At 37.2% G+C, this 26,450-nt stretch overlaps 3 protein-coding genes and 2 non-coding genes across 7 annotated transcripts; 2 read left to right on the top strand and 3 right to left on the bottom strand.

The window, feature by feature from the left end:
- Positions 1 to 2,329: 2,329 nt before the first annotated feature.
- On the bottom strand, positions 2,330 to 4,990 carry LOC121793689. Of its 3 annotated transcripts, none has more exons than XM_042191732.1 (6): positions 4,924 to 4,990; positions 4,611 to 4,682; positions 3,321 to 3,383; positions 2,947 to 2,994; positions 2,736 to 2,798; positions 2,330 to 2,472 (listed from the first exon to the last, which is right to left on the bottom strand). In XM_042191732.1, exons 2-6 carry the CDS (start codon positions 4,662 to 4,664, stop codon positions 2,422 to 2,424), a joined length of 279 nt encoding a protein of 92 aa, XP_042047666.1. In that variant the 5' UTR covers positions 4,665 to 4,682; positions 4,924 to 4,990; the 3' UTR covers positions 2,330 to 2,421. The 3 variants fall into 3 exon arrangements, with proteins under 3 accessions (XP_042047666.1, XP_042047664.1, XP_042047665.1); XM_042191730.1 differs by having other exon boundaries at positions 4,611 to 4,672; XM_042191731.1 differs by lacking the exon at positions 4,924 to 4,990 and having other exon boundaries at positions 4,611 to 4,898.
- Positions 4,991 to 6,658: 1,668 nt separating this feature from the next.
- On the bottom strand, positions 6,659 to 8,868 carry LOC121797030 (putative beta-D-xylosidase). Its single transcript, XM_042195767.1, has 4 exons — positions 8,737 to 8,868; positions 8,611 to 8,683; positions 7,515 to 7,928; positions 6,659 to 7,417 (listed from the first exon to the last, which is right to left on the bottom strand). The coding sequence occupies exons 1-4, from the start codon at positions 8,866 to 8,868 to the stop codon at positions 6,810 to 6,812; spliced, it is 1,227 nt and encodes a 408-aa protein (XP_042051701.1). The 3' UTR covers positions 6,659 to 6,809.
- Positions 8,869 to 22,598: 13,730 nt separating this feature from the next.
- Positions 22,599 to 26,024, bottom strand: LOC121797029 (acetate--CoA ligase CCL3-like). The gene is given in 4 exon segments (XM_042195766.1): positions 22,599 to 23,653; positions 23,852 to 23,975; positions 23,978 to 24,452; positions 26,019 to 26,024. Coding segments are annotated over 4 exon segments (1,485 nt in total). The 3' UTR covers positions 22,599 to 22,773.
- LOC121797561 lies at positions 25,620 to 25,697 on the top strand. The gene has a single exon (XR_006049920.1). It is a non-coding gene; the product is annotated as a small nucleolar RNA R66 (small nucleolar RNA).
- On the top strand, positions 25,774 to 25,855 carry LOC121797520. Its single transcript, XR_006049884.1, has one exon. It is a non-coding gene; the product is annotated as a small nucleolar RNA snoR118 (small nucleolar RNA).
- Positions 26,025 to 26,450: the final 426 nt, after the last annotated feature.

The following is a 26,450-nucleotide window of genomic DNA, read 5'->3' as shown; positions in this document are numbered from 1 at the left end:
ACAAGGACGATAACAACATTAGAGCGCATGTTGCATTTAATACCAATTGAGTTCAATGAATTTAATACCAATTGAGTTCAATTGCACATTGACCATGTTGAACTCATTCAGATGTTGATGCATCGGCTTTCCCTTTGATCATTCTCAGATTAAACAATCATCTTATCAAATATACATTGTTCATTGTGGATGATTTCTGATACATCTCCTCCAATGTTTTCATCATCCCCTTTGTCGATGTTGATGTAGTCGCGTAATACGCAACATCCTCCAATGTTCTCTATCCCGCATCTCCCACGTTACTTGCTTCATCTTTCCAGATTTGGATTTTAGGGGCTAATATATATCTTTACCATACAAGTGATCCTCAATCCGCATCTTCCAAAAAGCCGAAATCAAATTTGTCGAACTTCTCCACAACAATCTTACATCTTGATTTCTTGAACTCATATAAATGAGATGAACACACGAATTGTTTACTTAGTTCAATACAACAATTGGAGACAATAACAGATCAAAAAAATTATTTTATGTTTTTTATGCAATTTACCATGAGAGAATAACACTATACTATAAGCAATAGATATACTCCTGATTATAGCCATGCTAGGAAGTACTCTCTCCGTTTCATAGTAGTGGAGGCATTTCTTTCCGGCATGGAGATTAAGAAAAAAATGTGTAATGTATTAAATAAAAAGATAATAAAGTAGAGGAGAAGAAAAAGTAGAGAAAATAAATTAAGAGAGAGGAAAAAGTAAGTGAGAAGAAATTTGTTGACTTTTAATAAAAAAGAAAATGACTCACTACTATGGAACGTATTAAAATGATAAAATTACTCCACTACTATGGAACGGAGGGAGTATATCTTTAGAAATATATAATAAAGAGCAAATCATAGTTAAGACGGAAAACATAAACCCATAACAAAAGGGTTATGGACTAATTTACTTAATTTCAGATCCATATTCAACCGTTTTACATTATGGCAACATGTTTTCAAATAAGTAATGTTTTGGCATGCTAAATTTTTGTTAAAAATAATTATGGTACTATAATCCGCATAATATATGGATAATTTCTGTGAAATAGCAGATTTTAATAATGCAATATACTGAAGTTTGGTAAGGTGATGCCAATAGACGTAATGTATGTTGAAATTGAGATACAATCTTGTCGGACGAAAATTACACGGAAAAAATAAGGAGAAAATTAAACAAAAACAACTGAAAAATTACACGGAAAAGCTTGTGGAAAACGGTAAGCCGAGTCGAGAAGTCCTCTTTCTGCAAGACGAGATACGTCTCGGTAGTGCTCTCGGATTGGTGTGTCGTCCCCAAAGATAAAATGGCTTCGTCTCTGAAGTAGCAGCACCGCTAGCAGCAGAGCTCCGGCGAACGGGAGTAAGGCAGGGGCAGAGCTTCGAGGAGGGCACCGCTAGCAGCAGAGCTCCGGCGAACAGGAGTAAGGCGGGGGCAGAGCTTCGACGGAAAGATTATGCAGAGAGGGAGAGAGCGTGTATGCAAGAATGCTTGAGTTTGTTGTATCTTGAATGCAATGGATGCATGCCTATTTATAGGCCAAGTTCACCCGCAGGGGTTGCTGGAGTCAACAGACATACCACGCTCAACTAGGTTGCTGGAGTCAACAGACATACCACGCTCAACTGGTGGGCTTGAACCACGCTCAACGACCAGCTCCAAAGAACAGCCCAAAGACCAATGGCCAAGATCCAAGGCACCCGGGGCACGGTGCGCGGCTCGCGGGCGGCGGCGCGCGCGTGTGTGCCCTGTCACCTATCTTATTCCACGATAATTATTACACATAATAATTCATCTTATTAAATACTTCATCAAAGAAGTTTATCATCCCCGATGTGGGATAATTAACACTCAGTTAATTAATCCCTTAGTTTTTCTCATAGCTCATTTCTAGCTTTATTGTGATTAACTTTAATATATTATTTCTCACTAATCGGGAATCAGATTTGAGAAAATGAATATGCTACGGTCATCTACTCGGAACGTAGATCGACGCTATTGCATTTAATTTCACAAAATTAAATGTCTTGTAACATTTATTATTAGTCAAAGTCGTTTGACCAAACACGATTCCATGTAAAAGTTCTAGTAACATCAGTATGAAAATTTTTATACTATTACCATTTTAATAAGGTCTATTTTGACACTTCTAATTAGTATTGATATCATGTAATGTCATCGGTTGATTCTTGGTGACATTCTTTTCTAATGGACTTCTTCAATCAATTCTCATTTTTAAATTATGTGAAATAGAACATAGTAGTATTGAATAACAAAATAGGCCCACAATCTGTGCAAATTGCGACTGAATAATATTTTTCCAAAGCATATATCGTAGTGTATATATTGTATAGAAATTAAATACAGAACGACTGGCAATTAATTAAGATGTACAAGCAGGTCTTCGTGGAGGCAATTGCTGATGAGGAGTTTTCTGCAAAAATCATTTTACATAAATTAGCAGGTTAAATATAACTTTTATTATTTCTAATTTAAATCACTTGAAAATAGAAACTTCGTACTAAATCTTGCTACATCAAAATTTGACGTCGTGACTATAATGGAAAAATTACAAATATAGGTACCAATTTGGTAGAAAATTAAAAAAAACATGACATTATTGAAAGATAAGTTCAAATGTTGTGACATTTTCAGTTTTTTTTTTCCTTGTCAAAATACTAAAATGCTTAATCATACCTTTAATTTTGGTCGCAAGGTCTCGATAGCAATTGTTGATTTTTGATCAATTCCTGCACCTTGCTGGCAATCGTATCCAAAAAACATAAATATAATAAAATAACAGGAGATGGATATGTGTAAATATTTAATTACTCTAATTGTCTAACTCCTTTTTAATTAGATTTTGTTTTCTTTTCCTAAATTATTCTCATTAATTGAAACAAATTACCTTGCATAGAGCCCAATCTGCCGAGTCAAAAAAAGCCCGCTCATGGTCCTGTATATAGGAGGAAATTATTAATTATTTTATTTTAATTATAAAAGTCAAAACCCTTTTAATTATAAAGCCTAAAAAAGAGCGTAGTAAGAGGTACAAAATATTTTAGAAAACAATTATACACTCAAATGTAACATAGAATAAATAAATAGAATAACAATTTAAATAATCATAGTATATATTTACAAAATAAATAGCAGTCCCTTAATTAGGAAGGGTATAAATGATACAAAAATAATACAAATAGCTCTGTTTATTTCGAGTCTATCTAAAATGACAATCATAATTTAGTAATATCATTATTATTTTAAAATAAAAGTACTTACCTTAGATATTAGAGGCTTCTTTTTTGGAACAAGTCCACCATATTTCTTATCAACTGTTGCTGACTGACATTAAAGAAAATATCAAATACTCCGTATAATAAATTATTTCACGTGACCAAACTACCAATTTTATCGGCTAACACGTAAAATTCATGACAATATAAATAGCCTAACATCCTATATTGGAATTAAAAATTTAATTTAGGGTTAGGTGTGTTTGAGCTTCACCGTTCCTGCCTAACTCAATTTGACTTCAATTGTGGAAAAAGGAAAATTAGGCTACGAATATTCTATTCTAAATTCAAGTATATAACCTAAATTGACTGTCTTAATTTCTTAGTCTTTTTAAATGCGATAAGTCCAACACAATTTGTAGTATTTTATTAGTTAGGAATATCAAGTGCGAAAATTCCATTAATAAAAATTAATATCACAGTGACTTATAGAGTCATAGACCATAGACCATAGATAAAATCTAAAGTAGTTTACTTTTTTTTTAATTGGAGTTTTGGAGTGCTTACATTAATTAGTTGACAAGCTAACCACCATCAAAATAAATCAAATGCAACTAATCTAGGCCGACAATAATTTAAATACATAATCGAGTGTTTTTAAATGAATTAAATCCTAAAGAGTGAGTGGCCAAAAAATGCTATCTTGTAACAATCAAATAACTCAAAATTGAACTATCGAATTTATGGACCACTATATGTTGCTAGAGGTAGACCATATTGCACGTGAAGCCCTCAAAAAATAAAAAAACAAGGAAAAAAAATATCTTTATTTGATTATTTTTCACTATTTGAAAAGGTTCAAATATTCCCTAGAAAATGTGCTAATGATAATATTCTATATCACTATTGATGTTGTAAATTTGTAATGTACTTTAACTTTTACATAACACAATTACATGTATTAATATATTAATGTTTTGCATTTACACACAAATGTGAGAGTTTAGATGATTTTTTCACGTGATGCATGTAAATATAGGTTATATAGCAAGTACGCATATTACATCAATTAATCCTATTCTATAAAACTAAATTATATCTCAATAATAAATCAGCTAGGAAAAATCCTACCACAATTCTACAAATAAATATCGATTAATTGGCAATTTAATTACCTTTTGTATATTGTGTTTGAAGCTTTATTATAACCTCCCAATTGAAAAACAGTATTTTAGATGTGACACAATCATAGTAAGAATCGTAACACGCCAATGAGATGAAACATGATAATTAAAAAGTACTTTTAATATGGAGAATTTTGTAAAAAAAAAATTACCTCATGGTGTTGGGAAGAAGCATTGTCATCTTCACTTCTGTTGTAATCCTCCATGAGACTGTCTGGTTATTTCTTTGTGTGTGTGTGAGAGAGAGAGAGAGGGTGAAGAAATAATATAGAAACAGAGGAGCTATGAGAAATGGGCATTGGGAACAAAATATATAAGGCCTAATTCTTATTTTATTTTCAATAGTTGAAATTAGTAAAAAAGAATCTCAATAACAAGAGGAAAATCCAACCATACTGTCAAAAACGAAAAAAAATTATAGATTTAAAAATAAAAATTGAGAAAGAAGAAGAGAATCGGCATTACCTTGATGTGGAGGAAAGTAGAGAAGCAAGCAAAGTGAGAAGAGAGAGACGAAACAAATAAAACAAACACACATATATACAAGTGTGTGTAGGCGGGTTTGTTAAGACTTGAGTTAAAAGGGTAAGACAATATTAGACGTGAATGGTATTTTAATTAATTATTTTTCTAATAAAATGGTAGTTTAATTAATTTAATAAACACGAACAAATGTATGCGTATAATATGCGGCATATCCGCATATTTAAATGTCTAATTACTCTCTACATATAAATACTCCGTATGTATTTTGTCATTTAAAAAGTGGAGTAATCATTTTTGCATCCACTCTGAGTTGCAAATAAATCCATAAATTAAAGACGGACATATATAATTAATTTGGATTATAACAGGCAAATTGTCAAATTAATCACGAAAAATTATCAAATTCTAATACATCACACTTTTCGAAATCTGCAAAGTGATCAAATTGTAATACTCCGTACATCACACTTTCACGGCCATTCTTTCATTTTCTGATGAATTACGCGCTGATATAGCAACCGGTTTAAACACGTGTTTAAAACGATGTTGGGAAAAATGATAACATCTAATTAAGCTCAAAATGACGTTTTGCCCACATATTTTAAACTAGCTGCCACATTGCCCAATAATTTGCTAAAAAGAAAAAGATGAGATCATTGAGAAAATTTGTTTCGTCATTTAGTTTTAAATTTTGGAATGTGTGGAATGGAAGAATTTGACTATCTTCGTGATTTATTTCGTAATTTATTCATAGCAAAGTATACCTCCATGATCCATCCTTTGATGTTTATATTGGCTTATATGTAGTTAGAATATCAACATCAATTGAAGCCTTAGTCTAACACGAACCCTACAATTTTTGGACAACCTAATCTTCTTCCAACCCACACCTCATCTACACAAACTTTTATATCGTACTATTATTTTGTTTAGATCTACTCGTATTTATCCATTTAATTTTGTGTGTTTGTTAGTTGTAATCATCAATAATCAGGATATTTTTTGCTAAATCGCGATTAATTTAGAATACAAATAAACTACTCATGTAATATAAATACCCTACATAAAGCACATTTTACATTGAAAATTTTTTAAGTTCGGAAATGCATATTGAATCTAATATCTAAACATATTACTCTCTTCATCCCATAACAGATGACACACTTGGAGATCGACACGAGATTTTAGGTGATGTTGTTGTGTGTTAGGTGGAGAGAGAAAATAATATGTTTATATCAATGTGAGAGAGAGCTTTTTCCAAATAAAGAAATGTGACATCTTTTGTGGAACAAACTAAAAAGGAAAGTGTGTCATCTATTATGAGACGGAGGGAGTACTATATAAGAAATATTCCATATTCAAACAGAAATAATAAAAACCAAATTCTCCCAAAAATGCCCATACAAAGTAGTTATTGTGTGCGGGGCCCGCTTTCTAAATAACTAATTTGTTCCTTTAAGTATTATAATTAGTCAATTATGACCGTTTCTCGACTGATAATGACTATAATATGACAATATAGTTAATTAATGCTGCTAAATATATGGTATAATATCGGTTTATATATACCGTTCATGAACAATTGCAAATAGCGTTACAACATGATATTAACCTTTTCTTCATTTATCTATGCATTTATTATAGCAGTAAATAAGGTAAAAATATAACACCATCCATTAGAAGAAACGTTATCCAATATAAAACACTGAAAATATATAGCCAAACAAAATATTATTAATTTCGTTCGAAATAAATACCCAATACATTTTTTTACACTTGCAAACTATTGTATTGAAATGTAATGGTTGACAATTGCTTTCACAATATTTAATTTTATCAATACCAAACCTTTGGACTTTAATTTATCAATACTTGATTTCCTCCACATCATTGTGGAGTAGAATGGTATGTTTAAGATCTTCACCAAAGTGAAGACTATGTTCACCCATTGGAACCCTTCGGATGCCAAATCGATCCACGACGCTCAAATGACTGCACGGATCAAGATTAATCTTTATGCTTTCCTTAGCTCCGGCCACCACATGAACCTTCTCGAATGCCACCAAACGTTTCTCGTCCCCAAACCCTCCCGCGGATGGGGAGGACGCAAAAAGCATCATAGTGTGTGTCCCGTCCATATCACCGACATTTTCAACGTTGACATGAAACCCTAAGCTTAGAGCATCACAATTTGTGCTTGAAACTCTAATTCCATTGCTCATGATCATAGTGTTGTTCTTGACCGTGTTTGAGTTTGTATAAGGGACTAACACTTTTGTTGGGCCATGGGCTAATGTTTGTCTAAAATTGGTGTAACTTAGCCCAAACCCAAATGGATAAACAGTTGGACCTTTGTAAAACCGATAGGTCCGGCCCGGATAGCCCCTTCCTGGGTCAGCGCGCATCGACATATCCGTCATAGGCACCTTTGCTAAATAAGCTTGAGGGTACCATGTCATAGGCAATTTCCCTCCTAAAATTATAGATTTCAAAAAATTAAATCACACATATATTTTGGTATATAACATATCAAATAGTATATAAGGTAGATAAAATATGTATATATTTACCTGGATTGGTCATCCCAAATATAACATCAGCAATCGCAGTACCCCCGGCTTGTCCTGGGTACCCGGCCCATATAATACCGCCAATTTTCGGGTTATTTTTAGCAAATGTGACATCAATTGGGCCACCAGACATTAGGACCAATACAACTGGGCCTTTGGAGGCCCTAGCCACCCTTGACACAAGCTCTTGTTGGTGACCCGGCAAAAGAAGCCCATTCCGATCGAGGAATTCACGCTCGATCGCTTGGCTAAGACCCACCACCAACACTGTTGCATCAGCCTGACGAGCAATGGCCTCGGCCCGTCCAAACCCACGATTATCGGGGCAGCTCACCGAAGCACATCCATTTTCATGAATGGTCTTAGTGTATCTTGATATACCTTGCAAGGCAGTTGTATAGGCACATGGAATTCCTAACACCAATTAAAAAAAATACCATTATGATCACATATAACACAAAAATACATCAAGGGGTATTCGGTTTGCAATATTGTATCCGAGATTAAATTTGTAGTGTGTTTGGTTCATGAGATTCAACCCCACAACTCAATCCTAAATGAACAATAATGAGATAATTAGTCATAACTAACCCCCTATGACTAAAATAATCTTACAACTCAACTCAATCCCAACTGATGTAATGGCCAGTCTTTACGGCTGCTACGTTGCCATACAAGGTCGAACGTGTACTCTTGTGCTTATGGGAGATAAAGTTCATCGTAAAGTCTATCCATAGGTCCTGGGTGTATCCTTTTGCCACCAATCTCGCTTTGTATCTCTCGATTGGTCCATCTGCCCGTCGTTTGATAGTGAACACCCATTTTGAAACCTTTACAGGTTTTCTTTCCTTTGGCAAGTTACATTTTTTCCCCTGTATCATTTTTCAATTAGAGCATCCATTTCTTTCTTCCATGACCTCTCTCCAGTGCTAATGCTTCATCGTCTCTTCCCAAGACTGAGGAATATGACTTTCTTCGTATAGCGCTGCTTCGAAAGCCCGGGCCATCTCCATGTATTGCCCCCGAAACAGCTTTTGCTATTGAGTATCTAGATTTCCGCCCCGCCAATCTGGAGAGTACGTTTTGTGGTACACACCCGGTACTCCTGGGTGGTAAGTATCCACTCGATCTATCGCGCTTGGATCCTCCTGTGGAGCCTCACTGTTTTCCTGTCTCACACTGTCAGTACTAACTTGGGAACTGTTATGGGTTTCGAGCTTACCTCAGGATTTGAAGACGGAGATGATGGTGGGGTAGAAGCATTGAACCTCTCTGGCTCTACATTGGATGAGGTCGGCTCGGCTGGTATGCTAACCTCTTCTGGCGGGCCGACATCTAGTGCAGATTCTGGCATTGGACTGGAGAGTAAGGGCTTCGTTTGAGACTTGGTTTGGGTTTGGGATAGGTAGGATGATGGTGTATGGAGCCAACTTAGCGAGTCTGTGTTCTTATTCTCCCCCTGACTGCTAAGTTGGTGGTAAAAGTATTCGGACTCGACAAAGTCACAATTTAAGGTGGTATGGAGATGTTGTGTTTTGGGGTCATGATGCACTATTTATTAGCACTAAAAATACCTGCAAGTTTACAGGGTAGAACTAGTATAGCTAAAGGTCAGTACCGGGATATCGAACACAGGGAATAAGATTGCAACTGGCTATCATATACTAAGCGTCATATACTATCTAGAGACACTGAGTTTTGGTTTTGGTTTTATAAACTAGACAAAAATATAACAAATATAAAACAAAATAATACAAAGCAGGCTAAAGAAAGTAGAGTTTTAGGATCCAACTACTACGACCTAGTGATGATTAATCTCACAGAACCTTTACCTTTATGTGTCTCCAGGATTATTAGGAAAGTCGCGATTTTCAGATAAGCCCTCTCTCGAGTGCACTTATCCAGTAGATTAGAGTCTAACTATCAAAGTCTCCTTCCAATAGATTAGATTCTAACTCCTTAAGTTCCTAAGACTCAAGCCCTCACAAAGGGTCCCCTCTCTCGAGTGCAGATAATCCTATGTGTTGTACTCGTTCCTTTTACCACGTAAAACTAGCTATCTCTCGATTAATCTAGTTAAACGGACATAGTTCTAAAGTTGGCCAGACAAAAGAACAATAAAAGCACAAGAACAAGCAAAACAATCACAAGAGCTAGAAAAAGGTTCAATTCAATAAATCAAAACATATTCATAATAGTTTTCACCAAAAAATCTACAAATGATGTTTAACTACTCATAGACAAGTAGTAAAAACAAAAATAAAAGTATAGACATGAAAGAAATTGATAAAACCCAAGGTTGAATCTTCAATCTTCAGTCTTTTTCTTGCCTGGATCTGCAGAGCTCCGCTCCAATGGAAGATGGATGAGTTATGTGTGGAAGATGGAATGGAAGAAGTGTAGATAGGGAGAAGGATTGGAGGCTCTGAGATGTGGGAGACGAAAACCCTCGGTCTCTTTTATACCCGGGGCGGAAATACAGACGTAAAGCCTCGCAGAACACATCGCCCGGTCGGGCGATTTTAAGTCGCCAAAACGCCCGGTCGGGCGAACTTTCTGGAGTTCGCGACTAAAACGCCCGGTCGGGCGTTTTCCCCATAAAAATCGCCCGGTCGGGCGTTTCCTCTGAAATCCTCCAAAAGCATTGTCTTCGTCTTCGAAAGGGCTTCGCGTGAGTATCTTGCACGCCCCCATCGGAGTCCGATGAGAGAGTTATGGCTATTATACGAAAGTCGCGCATTGAAGCGCGGATGACTTGAATAATATAGTGGGCGATTCTTCCTTCAAGCTCGTTTTCAAGTCATTTTCACCTGTTTTAGCTCCAAACACTCGACAAACTCGTCAAAACACTAATTAGTGTATGTGTGGATAAAAACCTAAATTAAACACCTTAAATCATCAAAATCACCATCTCATTACCCACAACACCATCCTAAATTATGAGTTTGTCAACTCCCCCAAACTTGCATATTTGTTTGTCCTCAAACAAAACAAGATAAAAACTAATAAAGAAACACGGATGCTAAGAACTAGACTTCATAGTTGCCTCAAAAATTGTAACAAGAAATAAAGAGTTTGACAAGAATACAAATCAAATCAAGCAAAGCTTATTAGTGCATTTTCATTACTAGCTCGTTGATCACTTGAAGTACATGCGCTCACAAGTGTTTAGAAGTGTGTTTATCACTCACTCACAAAGTGTATATTGGAAAAAGTATATGCTCTCAGATCATGCAACATGCAAAGTTTACCATAGGCTTGCTCGAAGTCTAATCTCTCCTCTACTTTATGTGATTAAAATCAAAAATCCGAAAGGTCTTTATTTAAGGTTATAATGTAGGCTTTTTGGTAAGGTGAGGAAATATGGCTAAAAAGTGACTAAACCCAAACATAGCAAAAGTGATCAATTTCTACTACATCAAACTTAGCACCCCACCAACAATTCATATCTCAGTAAATTCTAGACTTAGTCTAAATTTCTTCTCACTTCCCAAATTCCTTTGATTTTTTTTATTTTCCCTTTTTTTTTCTTTTGCACATCCTCTCTTTTTTTTTTCTTGTGCACGACCAATTATCTTATTCAAACCACAGATGTCTATGCACTTTTCACAAGTAAGCACACTACTTTTCTTTCTACCTTATCTCTCCGACTCTTTTCACTAGATATGAACTAACTTTCTTCAAGAGTGTATGAATATTCCCCTTATTTAGCTTTCAAAGAAAAAGGCTTTAAAGGCTCAAAATGGTTAGCTAGGAAAAATATTTTGAGTAAGGTCAATAATTTGGATATATAAAGTAGCTAAGAAGGATGGCCTAACGTCCTCTTTTATCATAAACACTTTGCAGACTTAAGCAGACTAGGAGCAAGTTCTAGAAACAAATACATGAATACAGATAAATCACACAAGGAAGAAATCTATGGCTCAAGTCTCACAAGGTTTATGCAAGATTCAAGGCAAACAAGCAATTCATTATTTATGCACATTTTCACTAAACCTTCAAATCAATGCATCAAGTCAACTCAATCAACACAAACATTTAATCGTAGGCAACTCGGTCTGATGTTCCTAAACATGAGTATTTCTAAATTTTCTTTGTTATGCTCATGACAAGATTCACCCCGGGATTATTAAAAAAAAATTAACAAAAACAAGCAAAAACAACTAAACTCAAGGTCCACCACTTCATCCCCCCAAACTTATTCAAAATTAAATTAAGAATAAGTTTGTAAAGTCGGTATGGACATGAGTAAACTAAGAAAACACATTAAACTAAAACAAAAAGAGAAAAATGATACCGATGTTGGGTTGCCTCCCAACAAGCGCTTGGTTAACGTCTTTAGCTTGACGTTCTTTGAAGCTCAAAAGTTAACCCCCATTCTCGGATTTCCTTTGGGATGCCTTTTGTGCAGGAGCGGAGGGTAATCCATTATTGTGCTCCGTGCTCTCCTCAAATAGCAACCCTTGTAAAAACAGATAAAGAGAAAAAATCACAATAAAACTATGCAAGATATTAAACTCTAAATTAGTATTATCAACCGTTCTACAATATCAGCTTAATGCAATAATATTCCCCGGCCACGGCGCCAAAAACTTGATGCACTATTTATTAGCACTAAAAATACCTGCAAGTTTACAGGGTAGAACTAGTATAGCTAAAGGTCAGTACCGGGATATCGAACACAGGGAATAAGATTGCAACTGGCTATCATATACTAAGCGTCATATACTATCTAGAGACACTGAGTTTTGGGTTTTGGTTTTATAAACTAGACAAAAATATAAACAAATATAAAAACAAAATAATACAAAGCAGGCTAAAGAAAGTAGAGTTTTAGGATCCAACTACTACGACCTAGTGATGATTAATCTCACAGAACCCTTACCTTTATGTGTCTCCAGGATTATTAGGAAAGTCGCGATTTTCAGATAAGCCCTCTCTCGAGTGCACTTATCCAGTAGATTAGAGTCTAACTATCAAAGTCTCCTTCCAATAGATTAGATTCTAACTCCTTAAGTTCCTAAGACTCAAGCCCTCACAAAGGGTCCCCTCTCTCGAGTGCAGATAATCCTATGTGTTGTACTCGTTCCTTTTTACCACGTAAAACTAGCTATCTCTCGATTAATCTAGTTAAACGGACATAGTTCTAAAGTTGGCCAGACAAAAGAACAATAAAAGCACAAGAACAAGCAAAACAATCACAAGAGCTAGAAAAAGGTTCAATTCAATAAATCAAAACATATTCATAATAGTTTTCACCAAAAAATCTACAAATGATGTTTAACTACTCATAGACAAGTAGTAAAAACAAAAATAAAAGTATAAGACATGAAAGAAATTGATAAAACCCAAGGTTGAATCTTCAATCTTCAGTCTTTTCTTGCTTGGATCTGCAGAGCTCCGCTCCAATGGAAGATGGATGAATTATGTGTGGAAGATGGAATGGAAGAAGTGTAGATAGGGAGAAGGATTGGAGGCTCTGAGATGTGGGAGACGAAAACCCTCGGTCTCTTTTATACCCGGGGCAGAAATACAGACGTAAAGCCTCGCAGAACACATCGCCCGGTCGGGCGATTTTAAGTCGCCAAAACGCCCGGTCGGGCGAACTTTCTGGAGTTCGCGACTAAAACGCCCGGTCGGGCGTTTTCCCCATAAAAATCGCCCGGTCGGGCGTTTCCTCTGAAATCCTCCAAAAGCATTGTCTTCGTCTTCGAAAGGGCTTCGCGTGAGTATCTTGCACGCCCCCATCGGAGTCCGGATGAGAGAGTTATGGCTATTATACGAAAGTCGCGCATTGAAGCGCGGATGACTTGAATAATATAGTGGGCGATTCTTCCTTCAAGCTCGTTTTCAAGTCATTTTCACCTATTTTAGCTCCAAACACTCGACAAACTCGTCAAAACACTAATTAGTGTATGTGTGGATAAAAACCTAAATTAAACACCTTAAATCATCAAAATCACCATCTCATTACCCACAACACCATCCTAAATTATGAGTTTGTCAGGTCATAGCATCGGTATCCCTTTTGGTTTTTTCCGTACCCTAAAAACACACATTTTACAGCATTTGGGTAGAATTTGGACCGATTTTGTTTCGGAATATGGACGAACACTGAGCATCCAAACACTTTTGGTTCGAGGGTAAGAGATGATGGTATACTTGTATAGGCTGAGAGATAGTCTAAGGGAGTTTTTATGTGTAAGGCATGGGTCGGGAGTCGATTGAGGAGGTACACTGCAGTGGCTACGGCTTCGGGCCAAAAGGAGTTTGGGATATGGGATTCGATGATTAGGGCCCGAGTCATTTCTAAGAGTATCCTATTTTTCCTTTCTGCTACCCCATTTTGTTCAGGTATATAAGCACAAGTGGTTTGGTGGACAAGGCCTTTTTCGGTGAAGAAGTTTTTCATTTTGGTGTTTACATACTCTCCCCCATTATCTGATCTAAGGATTTGGATATTCTGTTTGTATTGAGTTTGTATGAGGCTATAGAATTGGGTAAATTTATCAAAAACTTCAGATTTAGAGTTTAAAAAATATACCCATGTCATTCTAGAACAATCATCAACAAATAGCAAGAAATATCGAAAGCCATTATCACTAGTAACAGGTGCGGGACCCCAGACATTAGAGTGGATTAAGGAAAAAATAGATTTCGCACGAGTATTATTGAGTTTATATGAATGTCAATGGCTTTTGGCCAAAAAATATGTCTCACAATTCAAAGGATGTGTAGTGGCTAAATTTGGAATAAGCAAACGTAAATATCCTATGGATGGATATCCTAACCGACAGTGCCAAAGCCAGGCCTGTCTGTCAGTCAGCCCTTGAGTCAGCATCGGGGTACCCTGTTGAGCCATCCTGTCCACGTAGTAGAGTCCTCGGTGTTCAGTGCCACGCCTAACTATCTCCCCCGTCCTCGTATCCTGTAAAATGCAAAATCCAGGTTGCATTAGTAAGTTACAGTGGAGGTCCCTTGTTGCTTGACTAATAGACACCAACTTATGAGACAAGGAAGGGACGTATAAACAATTGGAAAGACTCAATTTAGGTGAGATGTCAATAGTTCCCGCCCCTTGAACATGTGCAATTTCCCCACTAGCAGTTCGAATGTATTTTTTTCGAGTACTAGAAATTTTCTTAAAATCAGAGATATCAAATGACATGGTATCCGTGGCCCCACAATCAAAAATCCAATGATAGTTTTTTTCTTGGGTTTCGGTGAAGGTGGATGAGAGTGCTAAGGCTTGGAAGGAATTTGTACATGTTACAATATCAAAGTGTGCATTGTCCTGGGTCTTAGATTTCAACATGTGGGTTTTTTTGGGGTTAATTTGGAGTTTTTCGGATTTTTTGGGGTTGTGGAATAATAAGTGGGTAGAGTGGGGCTGATTATATAAATGTGGAACATTGTGGGGGCCGAAACTGAATAGGGAAAAATTATGGGGTGAGAAGGAAGATATTTAAAAATCTGAGGGGTTAAAATCGATTAACCCCTCTTTACCTCCAGACGCGCTAATTGACATCGCCGCTCCTTCTTCTCCGGGGTGACTCCCCGCTGGTGATGCGCCGCTGCTGCTCGTCAGTGTCGCACCAATCGTGCCGGCGCTGGTGGCGCGGTTCTCGCCTCCCCAGCCCCCAGTCCCTGCCGGCGATAGTCCCTGATTGACGGCTGTCCAGGCCTGATTCTCGGATGTCCAGACACCGGTGGTCGGTCCTCCTTGCGTCGCCGCCTAGCTGCCGTGACTCCACGGGTGGTCAGTGGTGGCGACGGCAGCCCGTCCCCCTTGGCTCCGATTCCGAGCGGCCCTCGCCTTCTTCATCTCATCCCACCACTCGGGATAGCCGATTCGGAGGAAGCATCCTTCTCGGGTGTGCCTCTTTCCCCCACAATGGGAGCAGGTAAGCTTGCTTTTGTCTTCCTCTGGTTTTTGGCCGTTCCAAGATCGATTGGATGTGTGTGGAGGGTGGTTGGGCTACGGTGATGGTCGGCTTCTGTCGATGGCAGCGAGTCCAGAGCCTATTCCATTGTTTGGTGGTTCTGTGGCTCCGAGAACGCCGTCGTTAATTGCTTGCCTTCGTACCATTCCGTAAGCTTTGCGGACTGATCTTAATGGGTCCTTATCCATGATATCCCTCTTGATGTTTGCGTATCTGTCATCTAGAGCACTCAAAAATTAGTATAAGCGATGACGCTGTTCTCGCTTGTTACAGTTCTCCCGTCGGTTGGACTGGGGTCTCGGGTATCGATTGATATCCACAAATCTTGCATCTTGTTCCATAGGCATTCCAAGGTCGAGTTTTCCTGTTTTATTGTCATAGCTTGTCTGTGCAGATCGTAGATCTGAAATGGATCAGACCCACTTCCGTAGGTGACCGCCAGACCTTCCCAAAGGTCCCTGGCTGTCGCGTATCTTGATACCTCGTTTACAAGTTCCGTCTCGAGGTTGTTGATGATCCAGTTGAATACACAGTGATCCCGTTGCTGCCATTTCGTGTATCCGGGATCGTCGATTGGGGGAGGTTTTGAAACTCCAGCAATGTGAGAGGTCAATCCCTTCCCCCCAATTGCTTGTTCCATGAGATTGACTTATAGGGGGTAATTATCCCCATTGAGTTTGGTTTTGATGGAGATTTCTCCAAAGGATTCAGGTTGGTTTGAGTTTAGTGGTTGGGAGGTCAATGATGAGTCCGATTTTTCGGGATTTCTGAGACTTTGTTTGAGGAATTCTGCAAATTGGGCAGCAAATTCCATTGGGAAGTTTGTGTTGGTTGAATTGGCTTTTGGTGTGTTGTGGGGTGACTTCGTGTCAGAGTTTTCGGAATCTGACATGGTGATTTGGTTTTGCAGGGGTTAGTATAGACATCACCAAACCGAACCGGCTCGGCTGAACCGGCCCGGAACCGTCACCGGCGGTTCGAACCGTGACCGGAACCGGCGGTTCCGACGGGCCGGTTCAGGTTCAAGAAATTTGCGAACCGGAACCGGCGGTTCCGAACCGCCGGTTCGCCGGCTCCGACACTTTTTCAGGCTACCACCGGCCTATACGTAGCCTTTTCAGAAACCGGGTTAGAAACCGCCGGTTTTCGTCAGAAAACCGTTGACATAACCTTCGGTTTCTGACCAAAAACCGGCGGTTCTGCCGGATTTCAAAATTTTGAAATTTGAAATTTTTTTTCTTTTTTTTAATCACATTTTTCCCCTATAAATACCCGCTCATCTTCATTTTCTACTTATCCCATTCTTGTGTTGATAAGAATTTCTCTCTCAATCTCAATTTCTCTATTCTCCATCCTCATTCTCTCAAGTTGTTTACGTTATTTGCGCCCATAATTTACTCACGTTGTTCTTGTTCACGTTATCATATTCACATAAACACTACTCTCTATTCTCTACTTCCAATTCCATAATATCATGTCTTCATCTCGTCGTGGTGGTGATCGGGGCAACGGTAAAATTACAAATTACAACGGTAAAATTGCAAATTACAATTTTAAAATTACAAATTACAACTTAAAATTTACAAATTACAACTTAAAATTACAAATTACAACTTTAAAATTCAAATTACAACTTATTACTTAACATTACAAATTACAACTTTAAAATTATAAATTACAACAATTACAAATCGAAAAATTTAAATACAAGTTACTTACAACAATTACAAGTTACTTACAACAATTACAAGTTACAACAATTATAAATCGAAAATTTTTAATATAAGTTACAACAATTACAAGTTACAACAATTACAAATTTACAACTTACAAGTGTTGACAAAAAAGACTTAGAAGATCATTAAAAGATATTCCTCATTTGATAAGTATCTTATTGGTGAAAAAGTGGGTAATGGGTATCTTTGGGGCAGATGGTACTGGAACACAAATTTATATATGGAATCTGGATGAATGGGGATCAGATTATAGTTTAAAATGGGAAGTTGGGTTCACTGGCGGGAGTTCGTTTCATCAGGCCATCAGGGTGGTATATTCATCCGAGTCTGACGATGAAACGAACTCCCGCCAATGAACCCAGCTTCCCATTTTAAACTATAATCTGATCCTCATTCATCCAGATTCCATATATAAATTTGTGTTCCAGTACCATCTGCCCCAAAGATACTCATTACCCACTTTTTCACCAATAAGATACTTATCAAATGAGGAATATCTTTTAATGATCTTCTAAGTCTTTTTTTCAACACTTGTAAGTTGTAAATTTGTAATTGTTGTAACTTGTAATTGTTGTAACTTATATTTAAATTTTTCGATTTGTAATTGTTGTAAGTAACTTGTAATTGTTGTAAGTAACTTGTATTTAAATTTTTCGATTTGTAATTGTTGTAATTTGTAATTTTAAAGTTGTAATTTGTAATGTTAAGTAATAAGTTGTAATTTTCAATTTTGAAGTTGTAATTTGTAATTTTAAGTTGTAATTTGTAAATTTTAAGTTGTAATTTGTAATTTTAAAGTTGTAATTTGCAATTTTACCGTTGTAATTTATAATTTTGAAGTTGTAATTTGTATCAATAAAATTGTATTTGTAATTTGTATCTCTAAAATTGCTTTATTCTAATTTTATTTATGCAAATATATTTACATTTTTTACTTGAATTACATATTTATAATGAAAAAAAATCAAAACGAACCGCCGAACCGGCCCGGAACCGGCCAATCACAGGCGGTTCCACGGTTCACTTGAACCGGCGGTTCCACGGTTCACGAACCGGAACCGCCGCACCTTGGCCGGGCCGGTTCAGGTTCATCAATTTATTGAACCGGAACCGGCGGTTCCGAACCGTGAACCGCCGGTTCCGGAACCGTGGTGACGTCGACGTCTAGGTTAGTAGCTGAAAAGAAAGGAGATAACCTACTTTGATACCATCTTAAAGATGGTAATCGAGAGAGGATAGATTGGTAGTAGAAGACATTGTATTGTATTTCTTTTTCTTGTTACAATTTGTGTACAATACATCCCCTTTTATAGGTAAAGATATGAGATAACTAAGGAAAAGATCAATCTATTCTAATTGTATCAATTTCCTATTAATCTTGATTCTTCTACCTAAAATAGAATGGTTTATTCCTCTTTCCTTTCATAGTGTGTAGTTTATTCTCTTTTCCTTTCTTGACACAAAGTACTAAAAGTTTAGGTATCAATATACTTATTAAATAGTATTTATTTTGATACGCGCAAATAAGATGCAATATGAATCACTAAAATAAGATGTGATATGGATTAATAAAAGAAAGAAAAATATAGTTAAGATGTAATATGAATTAACAAGAAAAAGAACAAAGAAAATTCTTAGACGTGAGATAAGATGTAAAGAAAGAAAACAGTGAAAATTTTGTTTTAGTAGGCATAAAGTAAGAAAAGAATATTGTGCTTAGGCACGTATACGCATGCATCATGTGCGTGCTTAATGTTTAGGGATTTGCAAGCTTGTGCTTAAGCCTTAAGCACTCATGCACGTGCTTTTTCCTTTCTCTTGAAGATGCAAGATTGTTGCTTTTAATCTCTTTGAGTCATATAAGTTTCTCATTTTTTACGGTCTTATCAAGGTTAGAAATGTTTGCACTGTTCCTTGCATTTATCTTTTCCCTTTATGGGTAAATAATACTTGCACCTACTGAAAAAAGCTAATTATTTGACTATTCTTGTCTTTTGTACCAATCTTTTAATTTTAAGAACGACTTCTCACCATCTTTAGCCATAGCTGCTTATTGAAATAAATCAATCATCCATTTTCGTATACTTATATTCACATCCATTCAACTATTGTCTAACTTTATATGTGAATAAATGTGTAGTGGGTTCGGTGATTAGGTTTGTTTGCTCAAAGCTTTATTTTGCACGCATTTATGAAGTTACTATTACTTTGTAAGTTTTAAGTGGAGATTACTTAAATGTATAGATGATATTCACGTGTAGACTTTGAGTGAATTATGCACAAAAAATACATTATTTATCAAGTAAAAAGAATGTAAACAAAATTGGGCAAAATAATCACAATTACCTATATATACTAGTGTGAATCATTTTGTGAGGAGATCACTAAATTGGCTATCGATGTTAAATTAACCAACTTTGGCTTAGATTACGTTTGTGTATTTTTGTACCAATTTCGGAAATTGATTTGCAAAATAAAAAAATGGACCACAATTGGTATATTTAACTCCAATACCCTTAAAAAATTTACATCTTCTACTCAATTTTGTACTGATTTTTATGGTATTCTCATTTATCCTAGTACTTGTATATAAACCCAGAGCAAGCAAAATATATATAATCATTTTTTTTATGATTAAATTCCTGCCAAAAATAAAGATAATGTTAATTGGAATGGGCGATGATTGCTGACTAGATGCGATGTGCATGGACATAACATACGACAATGACGCTTGATATTGAAATATTAATCATTTTCCTTCAATTTATTTTATTATTTTATTCCTTAGTTTGGCTTGGCCAATTATTTTTTTTGGAATATCCTAAAACTGGATAATTATGGTGTAGGGAGACCCTACACCTTTATTGTGAAGGTTGTTAAGATAGAAACGATTACCCCTAATATATAACCTTAAAATAAAATATCTATTTGCATAAAACCATATATATATATATATATATATATATAGGAGATACGTATTAACTTTAATATTTTGATTTGATGTTAAGGCAATTCGGTTGAGTTTATCTTCATAGTACTTTGATTTTACGTGCTCTCTCGGATATAATATGATATCATATAATCATTTTGTCTACCTATAAAGTTATTTCTACTTTTTCTTTTTCGAGGTTATGAATTTAATTGTTGAATCATAATATAAGACAGGACAAAGTGGGTCTGAGCCAACTGCCGAAGCGATCATAGTTTCCGAAACTACTTAATAGCATTCATAGTTGGAACATGTGGATATGTTTCATGGGTAGACACATTGATATCCTACTATGGAGTATCTTTTTATAGTAGACAAATTGAAAAAGAATTCACCATGTTTAGTCGAATTCCGATTTTTCCCAATGTACACGATAATCTAACAACGAGTTATTCTGATTACTTACATGCTATATTGTTCATGCGAATGCGATACAAGTGTGTCTCAAATTGATGATGTGGCAGACTAAGCGACGTCGTTTTGATTTAAATTTGAGGAGAAAATAATTATAAAAATGAAGGAAAATGAAAGATGATTTGGGGAAATCTGACCTACCATGGATGACTACCAGCCGCTCTCACAACACTACAATGCATAGTTGCTTCTACACTCTACGACAACCATCAAGCACCACACAATTGCGCGATTGATGAGTCAGGACTAAGGTTTACAACCCTAGTGCATGCAAACACGACAATAGTGAGGATTGGCAGAGCGAATTCGAAGGCTTTTTATGCGATTAGACGAAAAGTTAACCTAGCACTAGCACCGCGGTAAGAATTGAGTCAAAAATCAATGAATCGCGTGGAGCCATTGTGCAATTGCTAGGGAACAACAACAACAACAACAACGTCGTACAATAAATTAGCAAAAGAGACGAGATCGAGCGGCAGACTGGAGATTGTCTAGAAAAGAAAAAAAAAGTCATCAGACATATGTTGATTGATCTCCCTCTAGATTCCTTCAATAAAAGGTTATCAAATATGATATTTTGGGTTGTCGGAGATGATATTAAGCGCCAGATTGGTGCGGTCCCCTAGGAGATGCATGATTTGGGAGAGAAACAAAATCAAAGAAAAATAGTACTACAGTATTATTTAACAAAACGATGCCATTTTGCATTTCGATAGACGTTTTGTCACATAAGATTTTTCACCGTCCACGCCAGTAATAATTTCATTCAAATTAGACATCGTGGGACAATTGCGAACAATGATCTCATGTTTTTTTGGCCAATTTTCAAAATTACAGGACATAATTTAACCAAATTTGATTTTTTTTAATCAATTTGTCCATTTAATTAATGAGTCCCATTATATGCAAATCCACTCCTTATTGTAGAACCGCAGAACTAGAACAAATTAGGGTTTTTTTATTTAGTTTTTTATAGATGAGATGCGTAAATGTATAAATTATTTCCGCTTTCATCACGAGCCTGTTTTACTTCAGCCTAGGGTAAATAAGTCATAAAATATTACGAGGATTTAACTTCATTCCGGAATATATTAACTCATTCCAGTAGTTTTTACTTCATCCAAATAGGATTGTTACTTCATTCGAGTACATTTTTGCGGATGGAGGAGTCAAGACCATCCCCGTCAACGCTGTGATAGTCCCAAAATTCCAGCTATGACAACAAAATGAAGTGATAGCCTAATTGAATGGTGTAATAAGCACATTGAATGATGTAATAAACTATTTGAATTGAGTATATGTAGAAACATTTGAAGTCCCACTATAATGAAGTAAATACATTGTCCAATGAAGTAATAACGTTTTTTATGAAGTAATAAACCTACTGGAATGAATTGTATTTTTTAAAGTGAATAAAGAAAAAACCCAGTTCAATGAATTCAAATGAAGCATGTGTTGAATCATTTCAAAACCTACTGGAAGTAAGTAAAACATATTGTAGTTTCAAGGTAGTACATACCGGAATGAAGTAATAAACCTGCTAGAATAAAGTAAATTGGCTTTGTAATGAAGACCAAAAATTTCCACAACAGCAAATTTAATCAAAAAAACTAGATCTAATGGTCATAATTTGGTCTCTAGTTCGGTCTTTAAAATTGCTTCGACATTGATCATAAACTCTTTAATTATATATCTAATCTTAGCTTCAAATATCTCGTATTGACATCATGTTTCCATAACTTCCTATAATATATTTTATCTCATACTTTAGTTTGGTAATTCAGTCCAATAGTATGCATGAAGTGTTTTTCCAAGTGATAGAGATGAAAACGTGCACTGATGATATATCAATATATTGCCACCCATGCTTCTTTGCAACTTGTTCTCTCTCTTAAGAATTTGCAACTTGTCATCCCATTAATTTGGTTGTAGGGGAGACACAAAGTTGTTGCACCAACACACATCACCATCATTAGATGCGTGAACTTCTGCGATGAAGCAGTTATTCCAACGACGATCAACATTATCCATTACCCAAATCACATAATGTTACGTTGTCCAAAATGATCTCGAAGATAGGCACAAAATATGTTACACAGATTTGACAGCATTAATCAGGAGTTTTTAAACCGGTAATTTTCCCGCGGTGGGGGCCGACTTGGGCCCGCACCGAGCGGTTACATCCGGCTCTTCCTCACTAGCCCCATCTCCTTCGCCTTGCTCCTCAACAGATGCTTCTGTATCTTCCCGGTGGCCGTCTTCGGCAACGGCCCGAACACGACGGACTTGGGGACCCAGTACGCCGGCATCTTTGTGCGGCTGAACTTCATTATATCTTCCGCCAGGTTGGCCACGTCGACGTCCGGCTTGGGTGTCACGAATGCGCAGGGCGACTCGCCCCACCGCTCGTCCGGCCGGGCCACGACCGAGACCTCGAATATCGCGGGGTGCTGGTAGAGAATGTTCTCAACCTCGACGCTGCTGATGTTTTCGCCTCCGGATATGATGATATCCTTCGATCGGTCCCTGATCTCGATGTACCCGTCAGGGTGCTTCACGGCTAGGTCGCCGGAGTGAAACCATCCATTGGCGAAAGCCTCCGCGTTCGCTTTCGGGTTCTTTAGATATCCCTTCATCACAACATTGCCCCTGAAGACAATCTCTCCGATCGTCTTGCCATCGGCGGGCACGGGTGTCATGTTTTCGGTGTGGACGACGTCCAAACCCTCTAGGGCAACGTATCGGACCCCTTGCCTCGCGTTTAGACGGGCTTGATCTTCAGGTGGTAGCGAGTCCCACTCGGGCTTCCACGCACATATAGTCGAGGGACCATAAGTTTCGGAGAGTCCGTAAGTGTGGGTGACACGGAAGCCCTGTTGCGACATTGCAAAGAGAACCGAAGGGGGCGGAGCAGCACCGGCTGTCATCACATGGACCGTACGAGGGAGGGGGAGGATTGTCTCGCTTTTTGGGGCATTCACGATGGTGTTGAGAACCACAGGTGCAGCACAAAAATGAGTCACACCCAGATTTGCTATAGCCGAGTAGACACCTTTGCTGTGACCTAATGATACAACAACGAATATTCATTCCGAATCGGGGAGTCTTGTGTAAGACAATAGTCTCGTGAATTAGATCGACAAAATATCATTATAAAATGCTAGCAAAATCGCAAATATGTCGTTTCATATAAGCTCGAATCCGGATATTTGATCTATTAGAAATCCAAAGAAATGCACATAATCGAAAAAAAACACGAGATTTACCTGTCTAAGGCATATGCTCGTCCCACAAAGTGCTGCGAGACTCCAAGTGAAGCACCAACCGTTGCAATGGAACATCGGTAGAGTCCAAAGATAAACAGCGCCTTCTTGCATTCCCATACAACGGGGTTGCTTAGAGCCATGAGATATGCCCCACGGTGGTGCAGCACGACTCCCTTAGGACTAGCCGTTGTGCCTGAGGTATAACCCAAGGTGATGCTTTGCCACTCGTCTACTGGTGGCCTCCACTCAAAGTTTGCGTCGCCAGTTGCCATAAACTTCTCGTACTCGATGGCTCCTCTTCCTAGCGCGTAATGCAGTGACTTAGGGTCGCAGTTCTCATCCGCGATCACGATCAGAATCGGAGCCTTGAACTTTTCTTTCTGCGTGTCTGCCATAATTTTCAGAGATTCCTCGGCTAAAGTAAAGAACTCTTGATCAACCATAATGACTGCAGATTGTGAATGTCCGAGAAGAAAAGCTATGGTCTGCGCGTTTAGACGAACATTAACGGCATTTAGTACAGCACCGGACATTGGAACCCCGAAATGGGCTTCGTACATGGCTGGAATGTTTGGCGCAATGACTGCAACCTGTCAATACAGAAGCCAAAAATATCAGTCATCTTCTGTGCACCTAAAATGTAGCAAAATTCCTCAAAATATCCAAGATTTTCTGCACAAAACTCTGAAAATCACATTAGAGTTTATGCATTGAATCCATCCTGAGAGGCGAAGTTGATGAGTTTAAACTTCAAGAAGATTGTTTACTCGTCTCATTTTCATTCAGATTCAGTACACTTGTCAAAGACTGAACGCTAACAACTAATATATATACATCTCAAAAGAAACTATATCAAGTCGAGCAATTTGAACCTATGATTTCCCAGTTTCAGTGCTTTTGTGGCCTCACCAAAAACCATCAACTTACAAAGTAATCACTAGCTTTTCAGGGCAATCTCGATGATGTGAATCCTCAACCAATGCTCAACTAGTACTAAAACGAGGATTCAAACCTCTATAATTGGCTTACAACTAATACGGTCAGTGAATAAGACAACTTAACATATAACTAATGTTTTGACAAAGCAGAACAGAGACTAGTATCTGATACTGTGACACTGAAGCTTGATTTTTACTTTATTAGTATATCACATCATGTCCATTTCAAGTTGGCCAAGTATTTAAGTGTTAAGTATGAAGTCGCGATCAAGCCCCACAACACGAATTTAAAAAAACCCAGGGTGTGTCTTGAAACTTAATAAGAGATTGCACTAGTAAGGCATTGGGTTTATTGTTTTTTAGCGCCTAATTCAAATTATAAGCAGAAAACAGTATGAGAATTAATCTCAGTAGCTGGGAAACAGAAACTAAATCTTGAAATATTTTGTGTACTCTATTCATAAATCGGACTCAACTTCTTAATCCCATAATACCGGATAACTACGAATCCTCAACCAACGGGGGTCAGGACGACGAATTTGATGCAGGCAGGTGAGTAGTCTTCAGGTCACCGACAAGACAACTATCGGCCATTCACTTGTTGGGGGGCGGGGGAAGAGATGGTGAGATGGAAGAGGCAAGTACAACTAGCGCAGTGCGTTGTTGAGTCGCTTCGCCTTTGTTGAACCCCAGGCGCAGTGAATAAAACCCTGCTAAATCTTTTTCCGATTCGTTCTTTTTTTCTCTCTAATTAAAATCGTTAGTTTTGATGGATTATATTTGCGGTAATTGGTAATTTTTGGGCTAATACTTTTGAGATCCGATGATGGCATTGGCATGTATCTTTGAGACCTGATTGTCAATTTGATGACAACTATAAGCTTTTTCGCTGAGGATTTCATCCAATTTCGAATTTTTGTTTCATTTCTAAATTATTTTTCATCGTGTTTGTGAGTTTGAGAGTAATTAAGTTAGAAATGATGATCGCACTGGGCTCTGAGCAGTCAAACTGCTATATTGATGGACAATGCAGCCTAGAAAGCTATATCTGATCTTTATCATCTTCCATTGTTAAATCAAATCGATTTTTATTCCTCCCTCCCTACATGCTGTATTTCATCTCATGAGCGTGTAATTTCGGAAAGGGAATCCCAGTTAGTACACAATACTCTTTGATTTAACTAAATATGCCTAACTAATTGCAATTTTGACTCCTACCGTCATCTAATCACATTAGATTATCAGTCTACAATGTGGCAAAGTCTTTTCTTGAAATTGAATTTCATTATACTTCTGACTTCCCCCACAATGAATATACCTAATGTTGTTACTTACATTGGGGTGACAATATAATCGGGTTAATTGATCTAAAACTTTGAATTGTCTTGATTATAACTGCACTAAAACAATATAATTCTCGTAATTGGCAACTGATTCTACTCTTATATGAAATATATAGAAATAAAGAGTGATTGGACTGTTCTTAATGCTGAATATTCTAAAAAAAATAAAAAAAATAGATAGTGAGTTGATCTTATAGAAAGTACCAGTGGAGTGAATAAACCTTTTTTTAGATAATTAGAAGCTTAGAAATTGCATTGTTTCCCTCGGCTGAGAGATGCTTTTCCCGCGACCCCCAACGGAATTTGA

Source organism: Salvia splendens, chromosome 3 (assembly GCF_004379255.2).
Source record: "Salvia splendens isolate huo1 chromosome 3, SspV2, whole genome shotgun sequence".
Classification (NCBI taxonomy): domain Eukaryota; kingdom Viridiplantae; phylum Streptophyta; class Magnoliopsida; order Lamiales; family Lamiaceae; genus Salvia; species Salvia splendens.
Note: the sequence above shows the minus strand (reverse complement) of the source record. Positions and strands in the feature narration are given on the sequence as shown.

Excerpts from the sequence above, each read along its gene's own strand:
- LOC121793689 (XM_042191732.1), bottom strand. The coding sequence starts at position 4,664 with ATGGAGGATTACAACAGAAGTGAAGATGACAATGCTTCTTCCCAACAC. Across the intron at positions 3,384-4,610 it reads CTTCTTCCCAACACCATGAG|TCAGCAACAGTTGATAAGAA; the intron begins GTAATTTTTTTT and ends CTTTAATGTCAG. Across the intron at positions 2,995-3,320 it reads AGAAGCCTCTAATATCTAAG|GACCATGAGCGGGCTTTTTT; the intron begins GTAAGTACTTTT and ends TCCTATATACAG.
- LOC121797030 (XM_042195767.1), bottom strand. The coding sequence starts at position 8,868 with ATGCCAGAATCTGCACTAGATGTCGGCCCGCCAGAAGAGGTTAGCATA. Across the intron at positions 8,684-8,736 it reads CTCCGTCTTCAAATCCTGAG|GAAAACAGTGAGGCTCCACA; the intron begins GTAAGCTCGAAA and ends AGTGTGAGACAG. Across the intron at positions 7,929-8,610 it reads TTACCACCCAGGAGTACCGG|GAATTCCATGTGCCTATACA; the intron begins GTGTGTACCACA and ends AATTGGTGTTAG.